General features: G+C 46.9%; 1 protein-coding gene across 32 annotated transcripts in view; it reads left to right on the top strand.

Moving 5' to 3' along the window:
* Positions 1-24287, top strand: part of LOC118392418 (CUGBP Elav-like family member 2) — a 241449-nt gene that overhangs the window by 134597 nt on the left and 82565 nt on the right. Inside the window, exon 1 of one of the 32 annotated variants that reach the window (XM_052492135.1) lies at positions 23733-24000. The exons of the other annotated variants lie outside the window; for them this stretch is intronic. Coding sequence (XP_052348095.1) covers positions 23915-24000 — 86 coding nt within the window. The 5' untranslated portion in view covers positions 23733-23914. Of the gene's footprint in view, positions 1-23732; positions 24001-24287 lie in introns of those variants that run through there. 32 annotated transcript variants of the gene reach the window in all.

Consider the following 24287-nt stretch of genomic DNA (forward strand, 5'->3'; position numbering starts at 1 on the left):
TAAGATGACAGGAGAGAGACCAGGTGAATACACACCTCTCTCTCTCCCAGGAACACACACGTTCTAACACATGTGCACACACATACAGACAGATACTGTGATTCGCTTCCTCTCAGTAGAATGTAGCACATACATGTAGCATGTTAAACCACACAAATCCTTCCGCATCTGTCTGGTCCATTTGTGTGTGTTTGTGTGCATGTGCTTATGTCTGTGCAGGAAGAGCTCAAACAAACCAGCTACTGTCCCAGTTCTCTCAACTAATTCCTCTCCATTCTTCTTTATTCTCCACATCCCCCTAGTGCATTCTTGGATAATTAGAGCCCGGCCTCACCTCTACACTGAGGCATGCTGGGTAGTTTTACTGTAATGAGTGGCCAGCCATATGAAAAGCTTATTGTGGAACTCACTCTTCAAAGCCTCCGTCCCACAGGACTGTTGATCTCTGACGACTCTGAAAGGCTTTGGGTTTGTTTGTTCTGTTGGTTTAGTCATTAGTGTTGTCACACTGGGCTAAATAAATGTCCCCGATATTAGCAGTGACATGACCTTAATGGCGTTGTTAATGGGTTTGTAACGGGATATGAACTATCTTCGCTCTCTTGACGTGATGTATTAAAGTGACTGACTGTCAAGTAGAGCTGGAAGGCACGTTGTGGTTCAGATCTGGGTTCAAATACAATACAAGTGTATCTGTGGCCGATTAAGCCTTGTTTAATGGACCGATAGAACAGTCCGTATACTGCAAACCCCGCACTTCTTGAACTCCAGGGAGGCTAGATCAAACGCTTAAAGTTTTTGAAAGATTTGAAGTAGAGCTTGAACCCAGGTCTGTTATGGTTAGGGTTGGTAGGATGGTGATGTGTGGTTGTTGTTGGCAGGGGTTCTGTGTAATGAAGTGTTCTGATTACTAGCTGGGACATGTGGTTTGATGATTGAAGATCCCCCCAGTTAGCTGTGATTGGCAGGTGGTGGGCATGATGGCTAAATCTGGCATGGCAGACTGTGGGTGTGTGGTGGCCCTGATTGGCAGTTCTCAGGCTCAGGTAAACCTGTTCTGATTGGCAGGCTGAATGGCCTGTGTGGTTTGTCAAAATTGTCTCTGTGTATTGGCGTCTACCTATTGGGCACAGACATCAATTCAATGTCGGTTCAGTGGTACATCTCTATATGTATATCTCTGCAGGGTAGCTTCCTCTGGAACCCACAGGCACAGTCAGACACCCAGATGTTCACTCTAAACACACACACTTCTGGTTGTGTTTACCTAGTCACGACCGTGTTTAAACTCTGTCTGGGCCAAACCGCTCACTAATCACTACTCGCCCAGCACAGTTAGTGGTCAAACACAGCAGACCGAGATACACACACACATACACACACACACACACGTATGCACACAGACAGACAGACAGACAGACAGACAGACAGACAGACAGACAGACAGACAGACAGGCAGGCAGGCAGGCAGGCAGGCAGGCAGGCAGGCAGGCAGGCAGGCAGACAGACAGACAGACAGACAGACAGACAGACAGACAGACAGACAGACAGACAGACAGGCAGGCAGGCAGGCAGGCAGGCAGGCAGGCAGGCAGGCAGGCAGACAGCACGTAGCTGGTCTCTCCTGCCCAGTCTGTGTTGTTGTGTCGACTGTCATGTTTTTACTCTACTGTTAAACACCAATAATAACATTATTATACATTTAAAAACAGTTTAATCATTTAGCAGACGGTCTTATCCAGAGCGACGTACAGTAATGAGAGCATATTGAACCCACAACACTGTGTGTGTGTGTGTGTGTGTGTGTGTGTGTGTGTGTGTGTGTGTGTGTGTGTGTGTGTGTGTGTGTGTGTGTGTGTGTGTGTGTGTGTGTGTGTGTGTGTGTAAACTCGGTGATCTCTGAGTTGTTAGTTTTAGTGCTGCTCATAACTTAAAGGTTCTATTCTGACCCACATTCCTGTTTCCATGTGTTCTGTTCACACACGTCCTCATTTGTTAAACGGTCATATCAAACCGGTGTAGGGCATTCATGTGGTTTTGGTAACATGAGCAGAGGACATAACATATCTACGATAAGAGTGTGTGTGTGTGTGTGTGTGTGTGTGTGTGTGTGTGTGTGTGTGTGTGTGTGTGTGTGTGTGTGTGTGTGCACACGGTGTTAATATCTAACCTTTCCCCTGACACTTCTCCCTTTCCTTCTCGCTTTCTTTTTGGCCTGGTCGCCTCGTGACTGTGAATGTTAGGCGGCTGGTAGATGCCCTTTATACACACACACACACACACACACACACACACACACACACACACACACACACACACAGCTATTACGTTTTGCTCTCCACAAACCAGACCTCTTGAAGTACGGAAACATAACAACAAATGTAAGTAAAGAAGCAGTGTGTTAGTGGGTAAGAGCAGGGTGGTTCTGGCAGTTAGCATTAGCCTATGCTGCAGAGGTTTACTTGCCATGGTTGTCAGTCTATACTTAGCTTAGCGTCTTCCTCTACACAACATTAGCATGCAGTGCTAGCCCAGCTCATCCCTCTCTCACTCTCCTCTCTCTCTCTCTGTGTTTCTCTCTCTCCCCTCTCTCTCTGGTTCCCCTGCTCCATCACCTGTCTCTCTCATGCCAGTGTGTGCTGGGGGTGTTAAACTGATGTTTAGTGACTGCAGCCCAGAACAGACTTTAAACAGTGTATGTTACTACAACAGACACGATTACAACCCAACCTGGAGAGAAAAGGGGATGGGATCCCTATTGACTTGGGTATTATGGGGAACAGTGGTTGGTGGGGTGAGGGTGCTGTCATAAAAATAGGAGATTAGACTGTTTTGGAGGACAGTGGGTCCCCAGGGAGGATAATCTCTATCCCAGAAGTCTCAGCAGACCCCTATGTAAAAGGGAGCACTAAAGCACCCCGGGTGCTCATTACTGAAAACACTGTTAATGTTCTCCTTGTCGGATAAGGCCCAGAGAGAGAGAGATGCAGAGTTTAAAATCTATAATCTTATATCTATAAGCAGAGTGTCGGAGGGAAAGAAAGGGAGAGAGAGAGACGAAGAGCGACGCGGGAGCACAGTGATGCTGCGGCGGCGCTCAGGGTGGCAGCAGCACGTCATGGAGATGAGTAATGGCATCTGACGTGTAGGCCTCTCTCTCTCGTCTCTCCCCCCATCCATTTAATCATTACAAGCCATCAATCTCTCTCAATCTCTCCATCTGTCTAATCTTTCCTTCCCCTCTCTCTGTCCCGCTTCTCTTTTCTTATCCTCGCTCACTGTCTTCTTTCTCCCTTCCCCTCCTCCCTCCCTCTCTCAGTCCCTCCCCCTCCTCCCTCTCTCTGTCCCTCCCTCTCTCCGTCCCTCCCCCTCCTCTCTCTCTCCGTCCCTCCCTCTCTCCTTCTTTGTGTTAGACGTGAACTGATTTTCTACAGGAGTCCTGTATTCCCTGAGTTATATGTGACCTCTCTCTCTCTCTCTCTCTCCGTGGTGTGTCTCCAATAGCGATGCAGTCCTTTGTTCCACACCTAGGCCCCAGTTTAATTTGACTGTGAGAACACCACCCACTCACTCATTTACACACAGCCACTCGCACACATGTCAGTTCCCCCATGCCATCACACCAAGCTCACAGGTAGACCAAATGCAGAGCTGTCAGAGAAGATGGAGTTGTCTTTAACGTTACAACCCACTGGGCACACACTGGTTGAATCAACGTTGTTTCCACTTCATTTCAGTGATATTATGGTGAACCAACGTGGAATAGACGTTGAATTGACGTCTGTGCCCAGTGGGAACCTTCAGATAAGATCATCTGCTTGCAAGTTTCTCCATAATACTTTATCATGCTGTCATTATTGAAATGGCATTATGGTTTTAATGGGCTAATTTATCTTCAGGACATACAGAACAGCAGTGTAATATCAATACGAAGTGTCTGGTAGAGGGATGCCTGTTTGCTGGGTTCTGTAAACCTCCCTTTTTAAAATCCATGCCAATTACTCTTAACAAACCACTGTGGATCCATTTTATTGATTTGTTGGAGGGGACACACACTCCTGTACATTCACACACACACACACACATACACACACACACACACACACACATACACACCCCATAGTCTGGGGCTCACATCATCTGTTTCAAGTCTCTCTCCATCTATCCCACCCATTATTCTGTTGTTCTTCCTTCTAGCCCTCCCTTTTTCCAGGTGCCTGTATGATTGAATAATTGACTCTGTAGAATGTTCTTTATCTCATAGATCTTTGGTTCCTCAGTGATTGGTGCGTGTTCCCTAATTGCTCTGACATCATCGTCGCTGGACTCTCACACGTCTTCTCCAGCTTGCTTACTTTTCTTCCAACTGCGTGATTGCATGCTCTCGCTTTCTTTCTCCAAGAATAGCCTACCTCCTCTCATTCCCTCCCTCTTTCTCTTTCTCCAAGAACAGCCTCCCTCCTCTCCTTCCCTCTTTCTCCAAGAACAGCCTCCCTCCTCTCCTTCCCTCTTTCTCTTTCTCCAAGAACAGCCTCCCTCCTCTCCTTCCCTCTTTCTCTTTCTCCAAGAACAGCCTCCCTCATCTCCTTCCCTCCCTCTTTCTCTTTCTCCAAGAACAACCTCCCTCCTCTCCTTCCCTCTTTCTCTTTCTCCAAGAACAGCCTCCCTCCTCTCCTTCCCTCCCTCTTTCTCCAAGAACAGCCTCCCTCCTCTCCTCTCCTTCCCTCTTTCTCTTTCTCCAAGAACAGCCTCCCTCCTCTCCTCTCCTTCCCTCTTTCTCTTTCTCCAAGAACAGCCTCCCTCCTCTCCTCTCCTTCCCTCTTACTCTTTCTCCAAGAACAGCCTCCCTCCTCTCCTTCCCTCTCTCTCTCCAGGTTCACAGATGTGAGTCTGCCAGCTGCCAATACTGTATTTACTTTAAGTGTGTAATTGAATAAACCCTGAGAAACAGCTTGGTTTCCATCAATACTACAGGTGTCTAACCTTGAAGCACTGAGCCCAGATCAGCTATTCATAGGCCATTAATTAGACCACGAATCCACTAATTACCTCCAGAACCAAGCCTTGTAGGAGGAGTGGGGAGACACACACACACACACACACACACACACACACACACACACACACACACACACACACACACACACACACACACACACACACACACACACACACACACACACACACACACACACACACACACACACACACACACACACACACACACTCAGGCTCCATTCCGGCATGCTCCAGCCTTCACATTGAAGTTGCTATTTAATACGCCCCGTTAGATTCTGCCCTAGTAAATGAATGAGTTTGGAAAGCACTCAAACATTCTGAAGTGTGTTTTTGGTTATGCCTCGGGATAATTCCAAGTCTGGAGTGAAGAAACACACACACAGGCGTGTGGATGGAGTCTGGGAGTGGAAGGCAGATGTCACGCCTTGGTCATTATAATTTGTGTTTTCGTTATATATTTGGTCAGGCCAGGGTGTGACATGGGTTTATGTTGTTGTATTTCGTATTGGGGTTTGTAGTATTTGGGATCGCGGCTGAGTAGGGGTGTTGTATGGGCTTGGCTGCCTGAGGCGGTTCTCAATCAGAGTCAGGTGATTCTCGTTGTCTCTGATTGGGAACCGTATTTAGGTAGCCTGGTTTCGCTTTGTATTTCGTGGGTGATTGTTCCTGTCTCTGTGTAGTTTCACCAGATAGGCTGTAATAGGTTTCACGTTCCGTTTGTTGTTTTTGTATTGTATAGTTATTTCATGTATCGCGATCTATTCATTAAAGAACATGAGTAACAACCACGCTGCATTTCGGTCCGACTCTCTTTCGACAAACGAAGAACGCCGTTACAGAATCACCCACCACACTCGGACCGAGCAGCGTGTTAACAGGCAGCGACAGCTGGAGCAGAAAAGGGAGGACGTTATGGACAGCAAAGGCATGGAGTATACGACGTGGGAAGAAATAGACAGGTGGGCGGCCGACCCAGAGAGAGTGCAGGAGCCCGCCTGGGATTCGCTGGAGCAATGCGAAGAGGGCTATAGGCGAATGGAATCAAAAAGAAAGACACGTCTGCGCAGAGCGAAAACCGAAAGTAACCCCCAAATATTTATTGGGGGAGGGCGCAGAGAGAGAGTGGCTGAGTCAGGGTTCAGACCTGAGCCAACTCTCCCTGTTAATCGTGAAGAGCAGTTGCAGTGGGAGCGGCTGCACCACTTGGAGAATTGGACATGGGAGGAGGAATTAGACGGAAAAGGACCCTGGGCTCAGCCTGGAGAATATCGCCATCCCAAGGAAGAAATAGAGGCGGCTAAAGCGGAGAGGCGCTGGTATGAGGAGGCAGCACGGGACGCGGTTGGAAGCCCGAAAAGCAGCCCCAAAAAAATGATTGGGGGGGGCTAAAAGGGAGTATGGCTATGCCAGGTAGGAGACCTGCGCAAACTCCCTGTGCTCACCGGTGGGCTAGAGAGACCGGGCAGACACCGTGTTATGCTATGGAGCGCACTGTGTTTCCAGTGCGGGTGCATAGCCCGGTGCGGTTCATACCAGCCCTTCCTATTGGCCGGGCTAGAGTGGGCATCGAGCCAGGTAAGCATGGGCAGGCTCGGTGCTCAAGAGGTCCGGTCTATCCAGAGCCACCTCCACACACCAGTCCTCCGGTAGCAACTCCCCGCACCAGGCTTCCTGTGCGTGTCCTCGATCCTGTAGCACCAGTTCCAGCACCACGCACCAGGCCTTCTGTGCGCCTCGCCTGTTCAGCACAGCCAGAGCCTTCCTTCCCTCCTGCGCTGTCGGAGTCTCCCGCCTCTCCAGCGCTGTCGGAGCCTTTCTCCTCTCCTGCGCTACCGGAGTCTCCTGTCTGTTCAGCGCTATCAGAGCCTTCCTTCCCTCCTGCGCTGTCGAAGTCTCCCGCCTGTTCAGCGCTATCAGAGCCTTCCTCTACAGCTCTGCCGGAGCCTCCTGCCTGTTCGGAGCGGCCTGAGCTGCCAGTCTGCAGGGAGCTGTCAGTCTGCAAGGTGCTGTCAGTCTGCATGAAGCAACCAGAGCTGTCAGTCTGCATGAATCAGCCAGAGCTGTCAGTCTGCAAAGAGCTGCCAGTCTGCAAGGAGCTGCCAGTCTGCAAGGAGCTGTCAGTCTGCAAGGAGCTGACAGTCTGCAAGGAGCTGTCAGTCTGCAAGGAGCTGTCAGTCTGCAAGGAGCTGCCAGTCTGCAGGGTGCTGTCAGCCTGCATGGAGCAGTCAAAGCTGTCAGTCAGCATGAAGCAGCCAGAGCTGTCAGTCTGCAAAGAGCTGTCAGTCTGCAAAGAGCTGTCAGTCTGCAAAGAGCTGCCAGTCTGCAAGGAGCTGTCAGCCTGCATGGAGCTGCCAGAGCTGTCAGTCTGCAAGGAGCTGTCAGTCTGCATAGAGCAGCTAGATCCACCAGTCAGCCATGATCTTCTAGATCTGCCAGTCAACCAGTCTCTTCCAGATCTGCCAGTCAACCAGTCTCTTCCAGATCTGCTAGTCAACCAGAATCTTCCAGATCTGCCAGCCAGCCAGGATCTACCGGAGCCTACTACCTGCCTGAGCTTCATCTCAGTACTGGGCTTCCTCTCAGTACTGGGCTTCCTCTCAGTACTGGGCTTCCTCTCAGTACTGGGCTTCCCCTCAGTTCCGGGCTGCCCCTCAGTCCCGAGCTGCCCCTCAGTCCCGAGCTGCCCCTCAGTCCCGAGCTGCCCCTCAGTCCCGAGCTGCCCCTCAGTCCCGAGCTGCCCCTCAGTCCCGAGCTGCCCCTCAGTCCCGAGCTGCCCCTCAGTCCCGAGCTGCCCCTCAGTCCCGAGCTGCCCCTCAGTCCCGAGCTGCCCCTCTGTCTCGAGCTGCCCCTCAGTCCTGAGCTGCCCTTCAGTCCCGAGCTGCCCCTCAGTCACGAGTTGCTTCTCAGATCTGTGGGGTTCTGGGTGAGGACTATTAGGCCATGGTCGGCGGCGAGGGTGGATTATTCCAGGATGCGAAGGGGAGGAACTAGGACATTAATGGAGTGGGGTCCACGTCCCGAGCCGGAACCGCCACCATGGACCGACGCCCACCCGGACCCTCCCTATGGTTTTGAGGTGTGTCCGGGAGTCCGCACCTTAGGGTGGGGGTTCAGTCACGCCTTGGTCATTGTATTTTGTGTTTTCGTTATATATTTGGTCAGGCCAGGGTGTGACATGGGTTTATGTTGTTGTATTTCGTATTGGGGTTTTTGTATTATTGGGATTGCGGCTGAGTAGGGGTGTTGTATGGGCTTGGCTGCCTGAGTCGGTTCTCAATCAGAGTCAGGTGATTCTCGTTGTCTCTGATTGGGAACCGTATTTAGGTAGCCTGGTTTAGCTTTGTATTTCGTGGGTGATTGTTCCTGTCTCTGTGTAGTTTCACCAGATAGGCTGTAATTAGGTTTCACGTTCCGTTTGTTGTTTTGTATTTTGTATCGTTATTTCATGTGTCGATTTTTTTGTCAGTAAAGTCATGAGTAACCACTACGCTGCATTTCGGTCCGACTCTCTTTCTACAAACGAAGAACGCCGTTACAGCAGATGTGAGGAACTACCTTTTCAGCATTCTACCCTCATCCTGAACACAAAGATCTTTGTGGTGCCTCTTCCACTGCAGAGAGGAGAAAGAGAGAAGAGAGAGAGGGAGAGAAGAGATGGAGAGAAGAGATGGAGAAAGTGAACAGTGGAGCCACTAGTAGTGATGTGATGTTCTCTCTGTCGTTAAGGGTCAGCAGCTGTTGTTGTCAAATCCCCCCTGGTCCCAAAGGTACCCATAATGGGTTTGAAATGGAACAACATGACTCTAAATATACACCCACCAGTCACACTGTATCACAGTAGCCTGGTACTCATGCAAAACATGCGTTAACCCTAAGTGCTGATCTAAGGTCAGTTTGGCTGTTTATCACCAAGTGATTAAGGTTAGAACTTGGGGTGCGAGAAACTGATCCTAAATCTGTGTTTATGGGCAACTATGAGCATAACCCCCTTGTCTACGGCAGTTAACCTAGTATAGTTATTCCTATACACTCTATTTTCCCTTAGTGTATTTACCCCCATGTGTGTTTCGCTCTCTGTGCGTCTCACACATCCTAATAGTCCTAGAGACTCAGAGATCCTCTCTCTGTTATGTGTGTGAAAGACAGATCAATGGGCTTTGGGATTGCTATGCTAGCGCGTCAGCGCGTCGCCATTCAAACCCACTGAGCCGTGGCTAACGTCGGCGCTCGCTAGCATAAAGAGCCCAATGGGGCGACGCACACCTGTATCCTCCCGCGCGCACACACAGTTCACAAACAAAGGTCACACACAACCCTATTCACCCCGTCTATCAGTGTCCTCCCCTGTGTCTATAGAAAGTGAGACAGATGGAGGCGGAAGAGAGAGGGAAGGACTGAATTGGTTTTCTGATGTGTAATTGCTTATCCACTGTGTGCATCTACTGTCTGACAAAAGACGATGGTTGAATGGTACCACCTCATTCATACAGTCAAGGTTAAAATATAGTTAAAGGCTGAGAAACCATCTTTCAGCTCTATAGACCTCACATAGAGATACTCCCTGTTCTCTCTCTCTCACACACACACACACACACACACACACACACACACACACACACACACACACACACACACACACACACACACACACACACACACACACACACACACACACACACACACCCCAGCTTACAGTCAGCATATAGTCCTTTCCTGAGAGAGTTTAGAGCAGCCCGTTGGTTTCTCTGTAGGTCATGACCTGGGATGGGAGGAGACGTGATGGAGGGGTGAGGGGGATGTCGGGAAGAGAGGAGAGAACCAGATAACAGGAGAGGAGAGATGTTGCAGCCTCTGCTATATCAACATGCCTGGGTTCTGTTCAGAGGGTTTAGTGTTGCTAGTTTTTCTGTGTGTGTGTGTGAGAGATGTTTTTGCTTTGTCTCCGTGATGGTATATACGGGTGAGTGCAGCTGTGTGTGTTTGACAAGGTTGTTGTTGTTGCGTGTTGAGATGTAGGCAGCGGCACACTCACTGAGCCATCTGTTCCTCGGTGCTAATTGGTATGCATGACAAAGTTTTTTCCCAGCCCATGAATCCTAATGAAAACGTGCGCCCCGCCCTAATATCCACTAATGGCATCACCGTCTCAGCTCCGCCCCCAGCGCCATTATAGAGGTAATAAGGGAATTACGGGGATTAGGTCCCAATCATGTTCTGGTGTTCCCAGGCATGGGATGGGAGTTTCCCTGGCGTGTGCGGGAATGGAGACTAGAGACATCTCCACGCTCCTGCCTTCACAACCGCTCTGTCACCACGACGGTTGTTTGGGCTTTTCTAGAATGGTGTTTCTGGAAATCCATTGAAACAATGTGGAAGTAATTGTGGTCTAGATGTTGATGGAACACGAACAGAGAGAGGAGGAGGAGGAAGAAGAAGGGGGGGGGGGGGAACAGCACAGCTGCACAGTGATGTGGTTTAAAGTACGAGTTAATCCACCTATAAAAGTATTCATGCCTGAGAAATGTTGGCCCAGGGCCTAAACACAATCTGTGACAAGACACTGGAGAATTAGACTGGCTGTGTGCCCTGTTCACGTGGACAAAATGCTACACTGGTTAGGTCAGTGCTGTGTTTTTAATGTAGAGGGAGACCGAGCACCAGAGCTCAAATACCCTTCAGCTTCCTCTGAAATACAGTACCTAACCAGAGACATGAATATATACAAGTTTACAAAACATTAGGAACACCTGCTCTTTCCATGACGTAGACTGACCAGGTGAATCCAGGTGAAAGCTATGATCCCTTATTAATGTCACTTGTTAAATCCACCAATCAGTGTAGATGAAGGGGAGGAGACAGGTTAAAGAAGGATTTTTAAGCCTTGAGACAATTGAGACATGGATTGTGTGTGTGCCATTCAGAGGGTGAATGAGCAAGACATACGATTTAAGGGCCTTTGAATGAGGTATGGTAGTAGGTTCCAGGTGCACCGGTTTGAGTCTGACAAGAACTGCAACGCTGCTGGGTTTTTCACCCTCAACAGTTTCCCTTGTGTATGAAGAATGGTCCACCACCCAAAGGACATCCAGTCAACTTGACACAACTGTGGGAAGCTTTGGAGTCAACATGGGCCAGCATCCCTGTGGAACGCTTTCTACACCTTCTAGAGTCCATGACCCAACGAATTGAGGCTGGCAAAAGGGGGTGCAACTCAATATTAGGAAGGTGTTCTTAATGTTTTATACAGAGAAAACAAACACTCATTCTGGTCTGTGGTCATGTTGATGTATACTGAACAAAAATATAAAGACAAATTAGTTGGATTTTGAGTTAGATACTGAGTTACAGTCAATAAAAGGAAATCAGCCAATTGAAATAAATTCATTATGCCCTAATCTATGGATTTCACATGACTGGGATGGCATAAGGCCCACCCACTGGAGAGCCAGGCCCAGCCAATCAGAATGAGTTTTTCCCCACCAAAGGGCTTTATGACAGACATAAATACTCCTCAGTCAGTTATTAAGAACAAATTCTTATTTACAATGACGGCCTACCGGGGAACAACTGCCTTGTTCAGGGGCAGAATGACAGATGTTTACCCCGTCAGCTCGGGGATTCGATCCAGCAGCCTTTGGTTTACTGGCCCAACGCTCCTAACCACTAGGCTCCCTGCCGCCCCCCTACCTGCCGCCCCCCTACCTGCCGCCCCTCTACCTGCCGCCCACCTACCTGCCACCCACCTACCTGCCACCCCCTACCTGCCCTACCTGCCGCCCCCTACCTGCCGCCCCCTACCTGCCCTACCTGCCGCCCCCTACGTGCCGCCCACCTACCTGCCACCCCCTACCTGCCGCCCCCCTACCTGCCCTACCTGCCGCCCCCTACCTGCCGCCCCCCTACCTGCCGCCCACCTACCTGCCGCCCACCTACCTGCCGCCCAGGAATGATCATGCTGTTTAATCAGCTTCTTGATATGCCACACCTGTCAGGTGGATGGATTTACATGTTGCATTTCTATTTCTGCTCAGTGTAGTTTCTCCCCTGGCGCTGTCTGGGTGCTCTACAGGGGAGGTTAAAAGCAAAGAGGTAAACACTGTGTCTCAACACTCCTCTTAGACTGACTGACCAACAAATGGCTTCCTTCCTGCTGTCTGTTTCACTCCTGTTCTCGGCCCACCTTTAGCCCTCAACCCCCTCTCTCTTTCTCTCTACCATCTCGTGCTTCAATTTTACCCTCTCTCGACCCCCCTTCTCTCTGTCCTCTCCTCTCTCTTTTCTCTCTGTGTGTCTGTGGAGGTGGTGTTACCAGTAATGGGGGTGTATTAAAGTGTCAGCCAAGGTTTTTGCCTGTCCTCCACACAGGAACACCTGCAGCTTTCTCTCGGAACAACACATTTACACAACCGCAGGGCCAGCCGGGGGAGGGAGGTGTGGGCGCGTGTCTGTATGTGTGTGCTCGTGTGTGTCCGCCCTCGCTTGCTGTACTTGTCAATTCCCCTTTAGTCTAACGCCGTGAGAAACATGGGCCATTCTCAATTCCACAGGCTGTATTGGCATGCCGAGAAGAAACCTGCGTTGCCAATGTTAATAACGATGATAGCCACTTTATCCATCTTTCTCTGGTACAGAGAGAACCATAGTAGCAGCAGTCAGTACTCGGAGTCTAAACTCCCCAAAGCACTGTTGACAAATGGGACACAATTGCGTTGTGAGGTCTACTGAACCCAATAGAATGCAAGTGATCATGTTCAGTCAATACAGTTTGTGAACGGGATCCCAACTGTCTTCTTCTCTCTTCGGCTTACACTCCTTAGATTCTTGGCAACACATGCCTGATAATCTATTATTCTGTATCACCTTCTCCCTCCCTTCTCTTTCAGTTCTACTCTTCTCTGTCTCCTCTCGTTCCCTTTGTCCTCCTCCTCTTTGTCTGTGTTCACCTCCCTACCTCTCCGTTGTTCAGGAGTTACGACCAAGGTGTAGGAAAGAGCACGGGGGTCCTTGTTGAAGCAAGCCACACACAGCAGTCAAGGTGTTAAGTGTTACTCTGTCCTCCGCCTACTCCCCTGTTCCCAGTAATACCTCTGTTATAGACCGCTCCCCATCAGGCTTCATCAAACACACAAAGGCCCCCTGACCTTGGGATGGAGTGTGAATGAAGTATTAACAGTCTGCTTGTGAACACAGGCACACCAACACACACACTCCAGTAAGAACACACACACACACTCACACAGTACACACACCATTCCCCAGAGGGCTGCTCCTAACACGTAACTGTCTTTGTATGATGGTAGTTGATTCTGATAATCAGTTATATAGTCTATCCATTATAACACTGTTCTACTTTAGCACTGAGTCTACATGACATAACATCCGAAATACACTACCCTGCAATACACTACTACTGAAATACACTACCCTGCAATACACTACTACTGAAATACACTACCCTGCAATACACTACTACTGAAATACACTACCCTGCAATACACTACTACTGAAATACACTACCCTGCAATACACTACTACTGAAATACACTACCCTGCAATACACTACTACTGAAATACACTACCCTGCAATACACTACTACTGAAATACACTACCCTGCAATACACTACCCTGCAGCCCTCTATCCGAGCCCTAAATACTAGATCAAGGCTAGTGGTGGCAGTTCTGCTGTCTCTCTGTTCGCTGCGTGCTCTGTCCTGGTTCCTTGGCTCTGTGTGTGGAGCAGCATTAGCCAAATGAGACGTTTTCGCCATCATTGAGTCGGATGATGAGTTTTGGCAGACCACTGGCCAGCTACGCCAGGCAATCACAGCCCCCCCCACACACACACACACACACACACACCAACACTAATTACAAGACACACACACAGGGCCGCTCATCTCTCAACCATGTGAGAGATTGGAGAGAGGGGAATGGGAGTTGATGATGAGAGAGTTAGTGAAAGTGTACATATTAAACCCACCCAAAAATACTTTTAGACATTTCTAATATATACTGCCCGTATTTCTGGAAGAAAAGTGGAGATAAAATGGAACATGAATCTCCCGTGAAGTTTTATGACTTGACCCACAATATTTGTTTGTCTGAAAAGTCCGGGCTTAATGGGATGAAATGTACCATTTTAATGGTTTCAAATAAACTCACCTCTTAAATGATTTGAATTCATTTCTAAATGTTAAAAACGTACAAATTAGGGGTCCAATCGTATCCACAGAGATCAATGTGGACTTAGGCTTTTGTTCTTGCCTACCTGTACACACCTGATTCGAGTCATAGTCTTCATAGTCTTCCATCAAGACATGATTAGTTAAATCAGGTGTGTTTTTAGTTGGTTAATTAACAAAAACCTGCACTGGCCCTCTGTGGATAAGAAGCCATGCACAGAGACCATAACACATGCAACTTTCAATGAATTATATGAAACCTGATTCTCATTTGCTGTACTGCTATTCTTGTTCATTAGTTCTACTTGTCTTCCTAAAGCCTGTCTGAAGACTGTTTCAAATCTCCCTCTCTACTGGTGTTATGACAAAGGGACATGTGGTGGACCAAAAAACAAACAAATCCGCTTTATGAATGAAGGAGAACGATATGACAATATCTCCACCCAAAAGTACAGTAGTCACCCAATAGTCATCTACTTGTCCCTCATTTGTTAGAATTTTTGTCCTCTACTTGTAGGTCTTCTATCCCAGATATCTCTCAATCCTGGTCGTCTTCTCTCTCTGCATCAACGACTACCTATCTACTCCAAACATCTTGGAGAGAGTACAACGGTTTCTAGTTGTTCAGAATAGTTTCTAATCTTCGTAAAGGCTCCACGGCTAGATGCATAACTGTAGTTCTTGTGTATATGAATCAACTTAAATTTATATAAAAATATTCATGCTCATTGAATATTAGGGATAACACACTACCCCCATGTGGGCTCCCAAGTGGTGCAGCGCTCCAAGGCACTGCATCTCAGTGCTAGAGGCATCACAACAGACACCCTGGTTCGATTCTAGGCTGTATCACAACCGGCAATGATTGGGAGTCCCATAGGGCGGCGCACAATTGGCCCAAGGTCGTCTGGGTTTGGCTGGTGTAGGCCGTCATTGTAAATACAATTTATTTCTTGACTGACTTGCCCAGTTAAATAAAGGATCAATAAAAATGGTGTTTCAATGCATACTGGGCTTAATGGGAGCATACTGGGCTTAATGGGAGCATGCTGGGCTTAATGGGAGCATACTGGGCTTAATGGGAGCATACTGGGCTTAATGGAAGCATACTGGGCTAATGGGAGCATACTGGGCTTAATGGGAGCATACTGGGCTTAATGGGAGCATACTGGGCTTAATTGGAACAACAGTGATTTATAATGAAAAATACAGAATAGCTCATAAAATAGTTGGTAACCAATGGTTTGGGGTATAAATATGCACTATAAACTATGATATTATGCAAAGTTACTGTCAGTGATTGGGTGCAGAGATGTAGCGGAGTCAGGCGCAGGACACAGGTTTTAAGAAACACAATGGAGTTTACTCAAAAAATCAAGCAAAAATTCCAAATAGGGACATACATACACACACACACTAGCACATACAACAACCACTAAAGACACCAACAATCACGGACAGAACAGACATGTATGCCAGAGGAACAAGATATGGGAATTGAAACCAGGTGTGATTAATACAGACAAAACAAAACGAAACTGAAACATGGATCGGTGGTGACAAGAAAGCCGGTGACGTGGACCCCAGAACACCACCCGAACAAGGAGAGACTTCGGCGGAAGTCGTGACAGTTACTGTTGATCAACTTGAACAATATTGATATTCTGTATAGAGGGAAAGCTTTTTCCGTCATTGTACTCTTTAAGCCCACCGGGAAAAAGTCTTTGTAATCTATGTATAACAATGCAAGGTTCATTTAACAGTAAATAAGACAAAATGCTTTTAAAAATGGAAACTGAATGCCAGAAATCTATTATCTTGTTGTTGTGCGCAAGTTATGCTGCTACTGTGTGACTGAGACATGCAGACATGACTGCTAGCATGAAAAACCCATATTTTCAATTGGCAAGAAATTACTCAGGGCATTTAAAATATCTCAGGGTCGCTTCACCACCATTTCATTCTTTGAATCATCAAAATCTTGAGTATCAGATACATTATATCAATGATTTCATGTGAATGAATAAGACTTTTCACCCTTTACATCCTTTACAAATATGATTTCAAACAGAGGGTTCATGGCATGAAGGAGTATTTGTCTTTACACTGTTCAATGTAGATGGAGAAGGAAAGACAGGAAAGAAAATGGAGAAGAGGGGAAAGAGACTCACACACTGATCCCAAACATGCACTGTGTGTGTGTGTGTGTGAGGTGACACGTTCAGGGTTCAGTGAACCGCCAGCGCCATGGTCACAACCACTCCCTCTGCTCTGGCTGTTCCTATGGTAACAGGGTTTGGGGGAGAGAGCGGGACTGGATGGGGAGGGGCGGAGGAAAATAGGGAGGAGGATGTTAGACATTACAGAGTCACTTTGGTGTTGCTGGGATTTGGCCAATCCTGACTCTGTGGTTTAGACCTCCCTAATCTGAGGTTTGCAGGCCTGAACTAATAGCTGTGTATGTAGATTCAACACCCCCCCCACACACACACACACACACACACACATTTAGGCTTTAAAACCCGAGCCGTCAAAAGTTTGAATGTGCTTAAAGCACCATACATATAGAAATCATTCAGAGCAGTGGGACAGGAAGTAATGAGAGAGACTATGAAGCAGTTTGAAACCTATTGAGATGTACTCTTGGAGACCGGGAAGGGCTTTATGACAGTTCTATTAGGCTGGAACTGCTGTTTGAGTGAATATGTTTCTCAGGTTGGTGATTTCTCAAGGCTGTTCAGTCTGAAGTATACAGGCTGTGTGTGGGCGACCGCGATGAGCAATACTGAGGATATATACAGCAACTTCTCTTCCTTAGACAGATAGACAGACCAAGTGTACGTGCTAATCAGTACTCTGTCTGTGCATTCCCATAACGTTTCTCTCCTGCCTGTGTCTTTTCTTCCTGTACACACCAGTCGTGGGAGGTGATCTTCACTGCATTGCAATGTCTCAATAGACCAGAATGCACCACACTTTCCATGTTCAACTGCGGCTCCTGAAATCTTGTTCCCATTATAGAAGATGCTTCATTGACTTGTCTTATTGTTGGATCAGTCCATTAAGGGCCTACTTATTAGCCTACATTTTCTGAGTCAAACTAAGCACACTAATTCAAGCATTCTAATACTTGTCAACAAAGGAGTTAGGTGGCATTTCCATGGCCCTTGATAAGTGTGGTCTACTCTAGGGCATATCGGCACGAGCTGTATAGGAGTTGTCAGGGTTTCTGACAGCTCCTAGATTTCTAGGAGTAGAGCTTTGTAGTAGTAGTAGTAGTAGGAGGAGTTTTATAGCTGTAGTAGTAGCAGTGGGAGTATTATAACTGTAGTAGTAGGAGTGTTATAGCTGTAGTAGTAGGAGTTTTATAGCTGTAGCAGTCAGTTTTATAGCTGTAGTAGTAGCAGTGGGAGTATTATAACTGTAGCAGTAGGAGTGTTATAGCTGTAGTAGTAGGAGTGTTATAGCTGTAGTAGTAGGAGTGTTATAGCTGTAGCAGTAGGAGCTTTACAGCTGTAGTAGTAGGAGTGTTATAGCTGTAGTAGTAGGAGTGTTATAGCTGTAGTAGTAGGAATGTTATAGCTGTAGTAGTAGGAGTGTTATAGCTGTAGTAGTAGGAGTGTTATAGCTGTAGTAGTAGGAGTGTTATAGCTGTAGTAGTAGGAGTTTTATAGCTGTAGCAGTAGGAGTGTTATAGCTGTAGTAGTAGGAGTGTTATAGCTGTAGTAGTAGGAGTGTTATAGCTGTAGTAGTAGGAGTGTTATAGCTGTAGTAGTAGGAGTGTTATAGCTGTAGTAGTAGGAGTGTTATAGCTGTAGTAGTAGGAGTGTTATAGCTGTAGTAGTAGGAGTTTTACAGCTGTAGCAGTTGGAGTGTTATAGCTGTAGTAGTAGGAGTGTTATAGCTGTAGTAGTAGGAGTGTTACAGCTGTAGTAGTAGGAGTGTTATAGCTGTAGTAGTAGGAGTGTTATAGCTGTAGCAGTTGGAGTGTTATAGCTGTAGTAGTAGGAGTGTTATAGCTGTAGTAGTAGGAGTGTTACAGCTGTAGTAGTAGGAGTGTTATAGCTGTAGTAGTAGGAGTGTTACAGCTGTAGTAGTAGGAGTGTTATAGCTGTAGTAGTAGGAGTGTTATAGCTGTAGTAGTAGGAGTGTTATAGCTGTAGTAGTAGGAGTGTTATAGCTGTAGTAGTAGGAGTGTTATAGCTGTAGTAGTAGGAGTGTTACAGCTGTAGTAGTAGGAGTGTTACAGCTGTAGTAGTAGGAGTTTTATAGCTGTAGTAGTAGGAGTGTTACAGCTGTAGTAGTAGGAGTGTTATAGCTGTAGTAGTAGGAGTGTTATAGCTGTAGTAGTAGGAGTGTTATAGCTGTAGTAGTAGGAGTGTTATAGCTGTAGCAGTAGCAGTTTTACAGCTGTAGCAGTAGGAGTGTTATAGATGTAGTAGTAGGAGTATTATAACTGTAGCAGTAGGAGTGTTATAGCTGTAGTAGTAGGAGTTTTATAGCTGTAGTAGTAGGAGTGTTATAGCTGTAGTAGTAGGAGTTTTATAGCTGTAGCAGTAGGAGGGTTATAGCTGTAGTAGTAGGAGTTTTATAGCTGTAGTAGTAGGAGTGTTATAGCTGTAGTAGTAGGAGTATTATAACTGTAGCAGTAGGAGTGTTATAGCTGTAGTAGTAGGAGTTTTATAGCTGTAGTAGTAGGAGTGTTATAGCTGTAGTAGTAGGAGTTTTATAGCTGTAGTAGTAGGAGTGTTATAGCTGTAGTAGTAGGAGTATTATAACTGTAGCAGTAGGAGTGTTATAGCTGTAGTAGTAGGAGTTTTATAGCTGTAGTAGTAGGAGTGTTATAGCTGTAGTAGTAGGAGTGTTATAGCTGTAGTAGTAGGAGTTTTATAGCTGTAGCAGTAGGAGTTTTATAGCTGTAGCAGTTTTACAGCTGTAGCAGTAGGAGTGTTATAGATGTAGTAGTAGGAGTTTTATAGCTGTAGTAGTAGGAGTGTTATAGCTGTAGTAGTAGGAGTGTTATAACTGTAGCAGTAGGAGTGTTATAGCTGTAGTAGTAGGAGTGTTATAGCTGTAGTAGTAGGAGTTTTATAGCTGTAGTAGTAGGAGTTTTATAGCTGTAGCAGTTTTACAGCTGTAGCAGTAGGAGTTTTATAGCTGTAGTAGTAGCAGTAGGCGTTTTGTAGCTGTAGTAGTAGGAGTTTTATTTTTTATTTCACCTTTATTTAACCAGGTAGGCTAGTTGAGAAAAAGTTATAATTTGCAACTGCGACCTGGTCAAGATAAAGCATAGCAGTTCAACACATACAACAACACAGAGTTACACATGGAATAAACAAAACATACAGTCAATAATACAGTAGAACAAAAGAAAACAAAAAGTCTATATACAGTGAGGAGTTTTATAGCTGTAGCAGTAGGAATTTATTAGCTGTAGCAGTAGGAGTTTATTAGCTGTAGCAGTAGGAGTTTATTAGCTGTAGCAGTAGGAGTTTATTAGCTGTAGCAGTAGGAATTTATTAGCTGTAGCAGTAGGAGTTTATTAGCTGTAGCAGTAGGAGTTTATTAGCTATAGCAGTAGGAGTTTATTAGCTGTAGCAGTAGGAATTTATTAGCTGTAGCAGTAGGAGTTTATTAGCTGTAGCAGTAGGAGTTTATTAGCTGTAGCAGTAGGAGTTTATTAGCTGTAGCAGTAGGAATTTATTAGCTGTAGCAGTAGGAATTTATTAGCTGTAGCAGTAGGAGTTTATTAGCTGTAGCAGTAGGAGTTTATTAGCTGTAGCAGTAGGAGTTTATTAGCTGTAGCAGTAGGAGTTTATTAGCTGTAGCAGTAGGAGTTTATTAGCTGTAGCAGTAGGAGTTTATTAGCTGTAGCAGTAGGAGTTTATTAGCTGTAGCAGTAGGAATTTATTAGCTGTAGCAGTAGGAATGTATTAGCTGTAGCAGTAGGAGTTGTAGTCGTAAGCATTTGGTCTGAGCTGACTTTGGTCCACAGCCCTTAGAGGGGAACTGCTGTTTCTCCCTGTTGTTGTCTACCAGATAAGTTCCCATGTGGGCCAGTTACACCACCTCCACCATGTTCCGATGACTGGTGTCAGAGGGGCCATGGGAGAACTCCACTGATGTCGAGGAGAGGAACGGAGGTGCATGTGTTGGAGAGATGTTTGAGTCTGTGTGTCGGTCTGTGTGTACGAGTGTGTGTTCAAGTGGAAATGAAAACGGAGGGAAAGAACAGCAGGGTGTACCAGAGCAACTTTCCCCAAATCTCATCCATCCCAAACCACAGGGGGGTTGTGTGTGTGTGTGTGTGTGTGTGTCAGCGAATACGAGAGGCCATGCTGTGCTCAAAGCTGTGCTTACTGCTGGCCCCACTCACCTGCATCCATCTCTCACTCTGTCTCTTTCTCTCTGTCTGCCTGTTTCTCTCTCTCCCATGGGCGTCTGCCACTCTCCTCCCTACATTGATGTGACTGAGACCCTCCTACTGTGTACAGGATTCACTAGGAATACCTTGGAACTAGAGCCTAGGTTTTTCCCAGTCAGGTCAGAAACTCCTCTCCCTGTATGTAATATAGTTGTGTAAGGTTATCGGTGGCCTTTCCTGCTGAAAAAAGTACTCCAGACAACACTATTATTGGTAAACACATCCTCACATAGAATGTTAGCTTTGTATACGCTACCTGCATCCAATAACACACTGATCTATATCCCTAATGGTGCAGATCTGAGGTGTGAATAGCATTCATGTTAGTCTCTCTCATCGATGCTTCACTGGTTCAGAGCCAGCTCAGCTATCTTCCTGCCACTGCTGGGAAAGTTGAACTTTCTCTCTTGTGTTAAACCCATAGTGCAGTTGAGACGGAGGCACACACACACACCGGATCACTCAGCTGCTCTACTTTATGGAGAGTGGGAAAGGCTCCTAACGTTCCCTGCCAAGGAATGCACACACACACATGCACACGCACACACACACACCTTGGCTAAGACTGTAGATCCCCCTTCAGTCACGGCCCTGTGCTGCAAAGGAGACTGGAGTGATGGAAGCAATAGTTAAGCCATTACGGCAGACAATTTGCTCAAATTGAGGGGGGGGGGGAGAAGGAGAGGCTATGGCAGGAGTTGATCCACTCAATGACTTAATCTGTGCCCCGGGACACACTCCTGCTGTTTCAGGTTCACTCACACACTGACTGCAATAACACCTTGTAAGCCAGGGCTGCAGGGGTGAAGGGCTGCAGGGGTGAAGGGTTGCAGGGGCGAAGGGCTGCAGGGGTGAAGGGCTGCAGGGGTGAAGGGCTGCAGGGGTGAAGGGCTGCAGGGGTGAAGGGCTGCAGGGGTGAAGGGCTGCAGGGGTGATGGGCTGCAGGGGTGATGGGCTGCAGGTGTGAAGGGCTGCAGGGGTGAAGGGCTGCAGGGGCGAAGGGCTGCAGGGGCGAAGGGCTGCAGAGGTGAAGGGCTGCAGAGGTGAAGGGCTGCAGGGGCGAAGGGCTGCAGGGTGAAGGGCTGCAGGGGCGAAGGGCTGCAGGGGCGAAGGGCTGCAGGGGCGAAGGGCTGCAGGGGCGAAGGGCTGCAGGGGTGAAGGGCTGCAGAGGTGAAGGGCTGCAGGGGTGAAGGGGAGAGAAGATAATTCCTTTATACTGAACAGAGTCACTTTCTCACAGCCATCACAAACCCACAGAGACCAAAGACCTAAGGTTGAAGTCGGAAGTTTACATACACTTAGGTTGGAGTCATTAAAACTCGTTTTTCAACCACTCCACAAATGTATTGTTAGCAAACTATAGTTTGGCAAATCGGTTAGGACATCTACTTTGTGCATGTGTGTGGGTCAGATGTTAACATACACTAAGTTGACTGTGCCTTTAAACAGCTTGGAAAATTTGAGTCAATTGGAGGTGTACCTGTGGATGTATTTCAGGGTCTACCTTCAAACCCAGTACCTCTTGACATCATGGGAAAATCAAAAGAAATCAGCCAAGACCTCAGAAGATAAAACAATTGTTGACCTCCTCAAGTCTTGTTCATCCATGGGAGCAATATCCAAATGCCTGAAGGTACCACGTTCATCTGTACTAACAATAGTACGCAAGTATCAACACCATGGGACCACGCAGCCGTCATATCGTTCCCTATAGATGAACGTACTTTGTTGCGAAAAGTGCAAGTCAATCCCAGAACAGAAAGGACCTTGTGAAGATGCTGGAGGAAACGGGTATGAAAGTATCTACATCCACAGTAAAACTAGTCCTATATCGACAACAAGGAAGAAGCCACTGCTCCAAAATCTCCATAAAAAAGCCAGACTACGTTTTGCAACTGCACATGGGGACAAAGATCGTACTTTTTGGAGAAATGTCCTCTGGTCTGATGAAACAAAAATAGAACTGTTTGGCCATTTGACTATCGTTATGTTTGGAGGAAAAAGTCGAAGAACACCATCCCAACCGTGAAGCATGGGGTGGCAGCATCATGTTGTGGGGATGTTTTTCTGCAGGAGGGACTGATGCACTTGTAGATGGCATTATGCATAGGAAAATTAAGTGGATATATTGAAGCAACATTTCAAGACATCAGTCAGGAATTTAAACCTTGGTCGCAAATGGGTCTTCCAAATGGACGATGACCCTAAGCATACTTCCAAAGTTGTGCGAAATGGCTTAAGGACAACAAAGTCAAGGTATTGGAGTGGCCATCACAAAGCCATGACCTTAATCCTATAGAAAATGTGTGGGCAGAACTGAAAAAGCGTGTGTGAGCAAGGAGGCCTACAAACCTGACTCAGTTACACCAGCTCTGTCAGGAGGAATGGGCCAAAATTCACCACACTTATTGTGGGAAGCTTGTGGAAGGCTACCTGAAATGTTTGATCCAAGTTAAACAATTTAAAGGCAATGCTAGTAAATATTAATTGAGTATGTGTAAACTTCTGACCCACTGGGAATGTGATGAAAGAAATAAAAGCAGAATTTAATCAATCATTCTACTATTATTCTGACATTTCACATTATTAAAATAAAGTGGTGATCTGAACTGACCTAAAATAGGGAATTTTTACTAGGATAAAATTTCAGGAATCAGTGAAAAACTGAGTTTAAATGTAGTTGGATTAGGTGTTTGTAAACCTCCGACTTCAACAATACACAGTCACGCAGTATGCATCTTATAACAGATCATGACGCTTTATGAGCATTCATAGAGCTGTATGTCCGTGCATGGCTGTGTAATGTGGCATGTTGGCAGTAGGGGCTGTGATGGGCAGGGTGAATGGTGCAAAAGGGCATTGTGCCTTATCCTTATAGACTAATTCTCTCTCCCAGGCCTCAAACAACCACACAATGAGGAATTGTCTCTCTCTCTCTTTCACACACACACGCGCACACACACACACAGAGTGTGTTAGTGGGTTGTTGTTGTGCTTCCAGCCTGGGGTGACTAGGGATGGATATACTGCAGGTGTCATGGCTGTGCTGTGTGCCAGGGGAGCCGTTCATCTCCCGTTTTTAAATGTCTAACGTTCAAGCAACGCTCTGCTTTATGAGTGTGAACGTTGGCGTAACGCTTGGTGTTCATTGGGGCCGTAACTCCTGCCCGGTCCCCTCGGCGCTGTGGCTGGGATTTATCGTCCAGCTTACAGTGGAGGGGTTGCCGCGGGGACCGTTAGCACTCGTTTGCTCGTTCCCTCGTTCTCTGGCTTGGTCATTTATTTGACATGTCCTTTAAGTCCTTTAAAGAATTGGGCGTTTCTGCCGAACGCCTGGGCTCTTTCTGCAGGAGATGGATGGGCCGTGTTCAAAGGTCTGTATGTTCTCCATCCCTCGTTCTCTTTTTTTATTCCCCTCCTCCTTCCTCTCTTCTCTTTTCCTCCCTCTCTCCTCCTGAGCTTTATAGAGTGGTATTACGACTGTCAGCTAGCCAAGCAAGGGATTTGGGCATGTTTTGTTTCTGCCTCTCAACATAATGCTCTCTCCTTTCTCCTGTGGAGAATAACAACAGGGAAAGTGGAGCGATAAAAGCAGCACATGGACTTTAGCTTGTTTAGTTTGGGTTTGTAGTCTGGTTCCGTGGCACCACAGGCTGAAGTG

Source organism: Oncorhynchus keta, chromosome 33 (assembly GCF_023373465.1).
Source record: "Oncorhynchus keta strain PuntledgeMale-10-30-2019 chromosome 33, Oket_V2, whole genome shotgun sequence".
In the NCBI taxonomy this organism is placed as follows: Eukaryota; Metazoa; Chordata; class Actinopteri; order Salmoniformes; family Salmonidae; genus Oncorhynchus; species Oncorhynchus keta.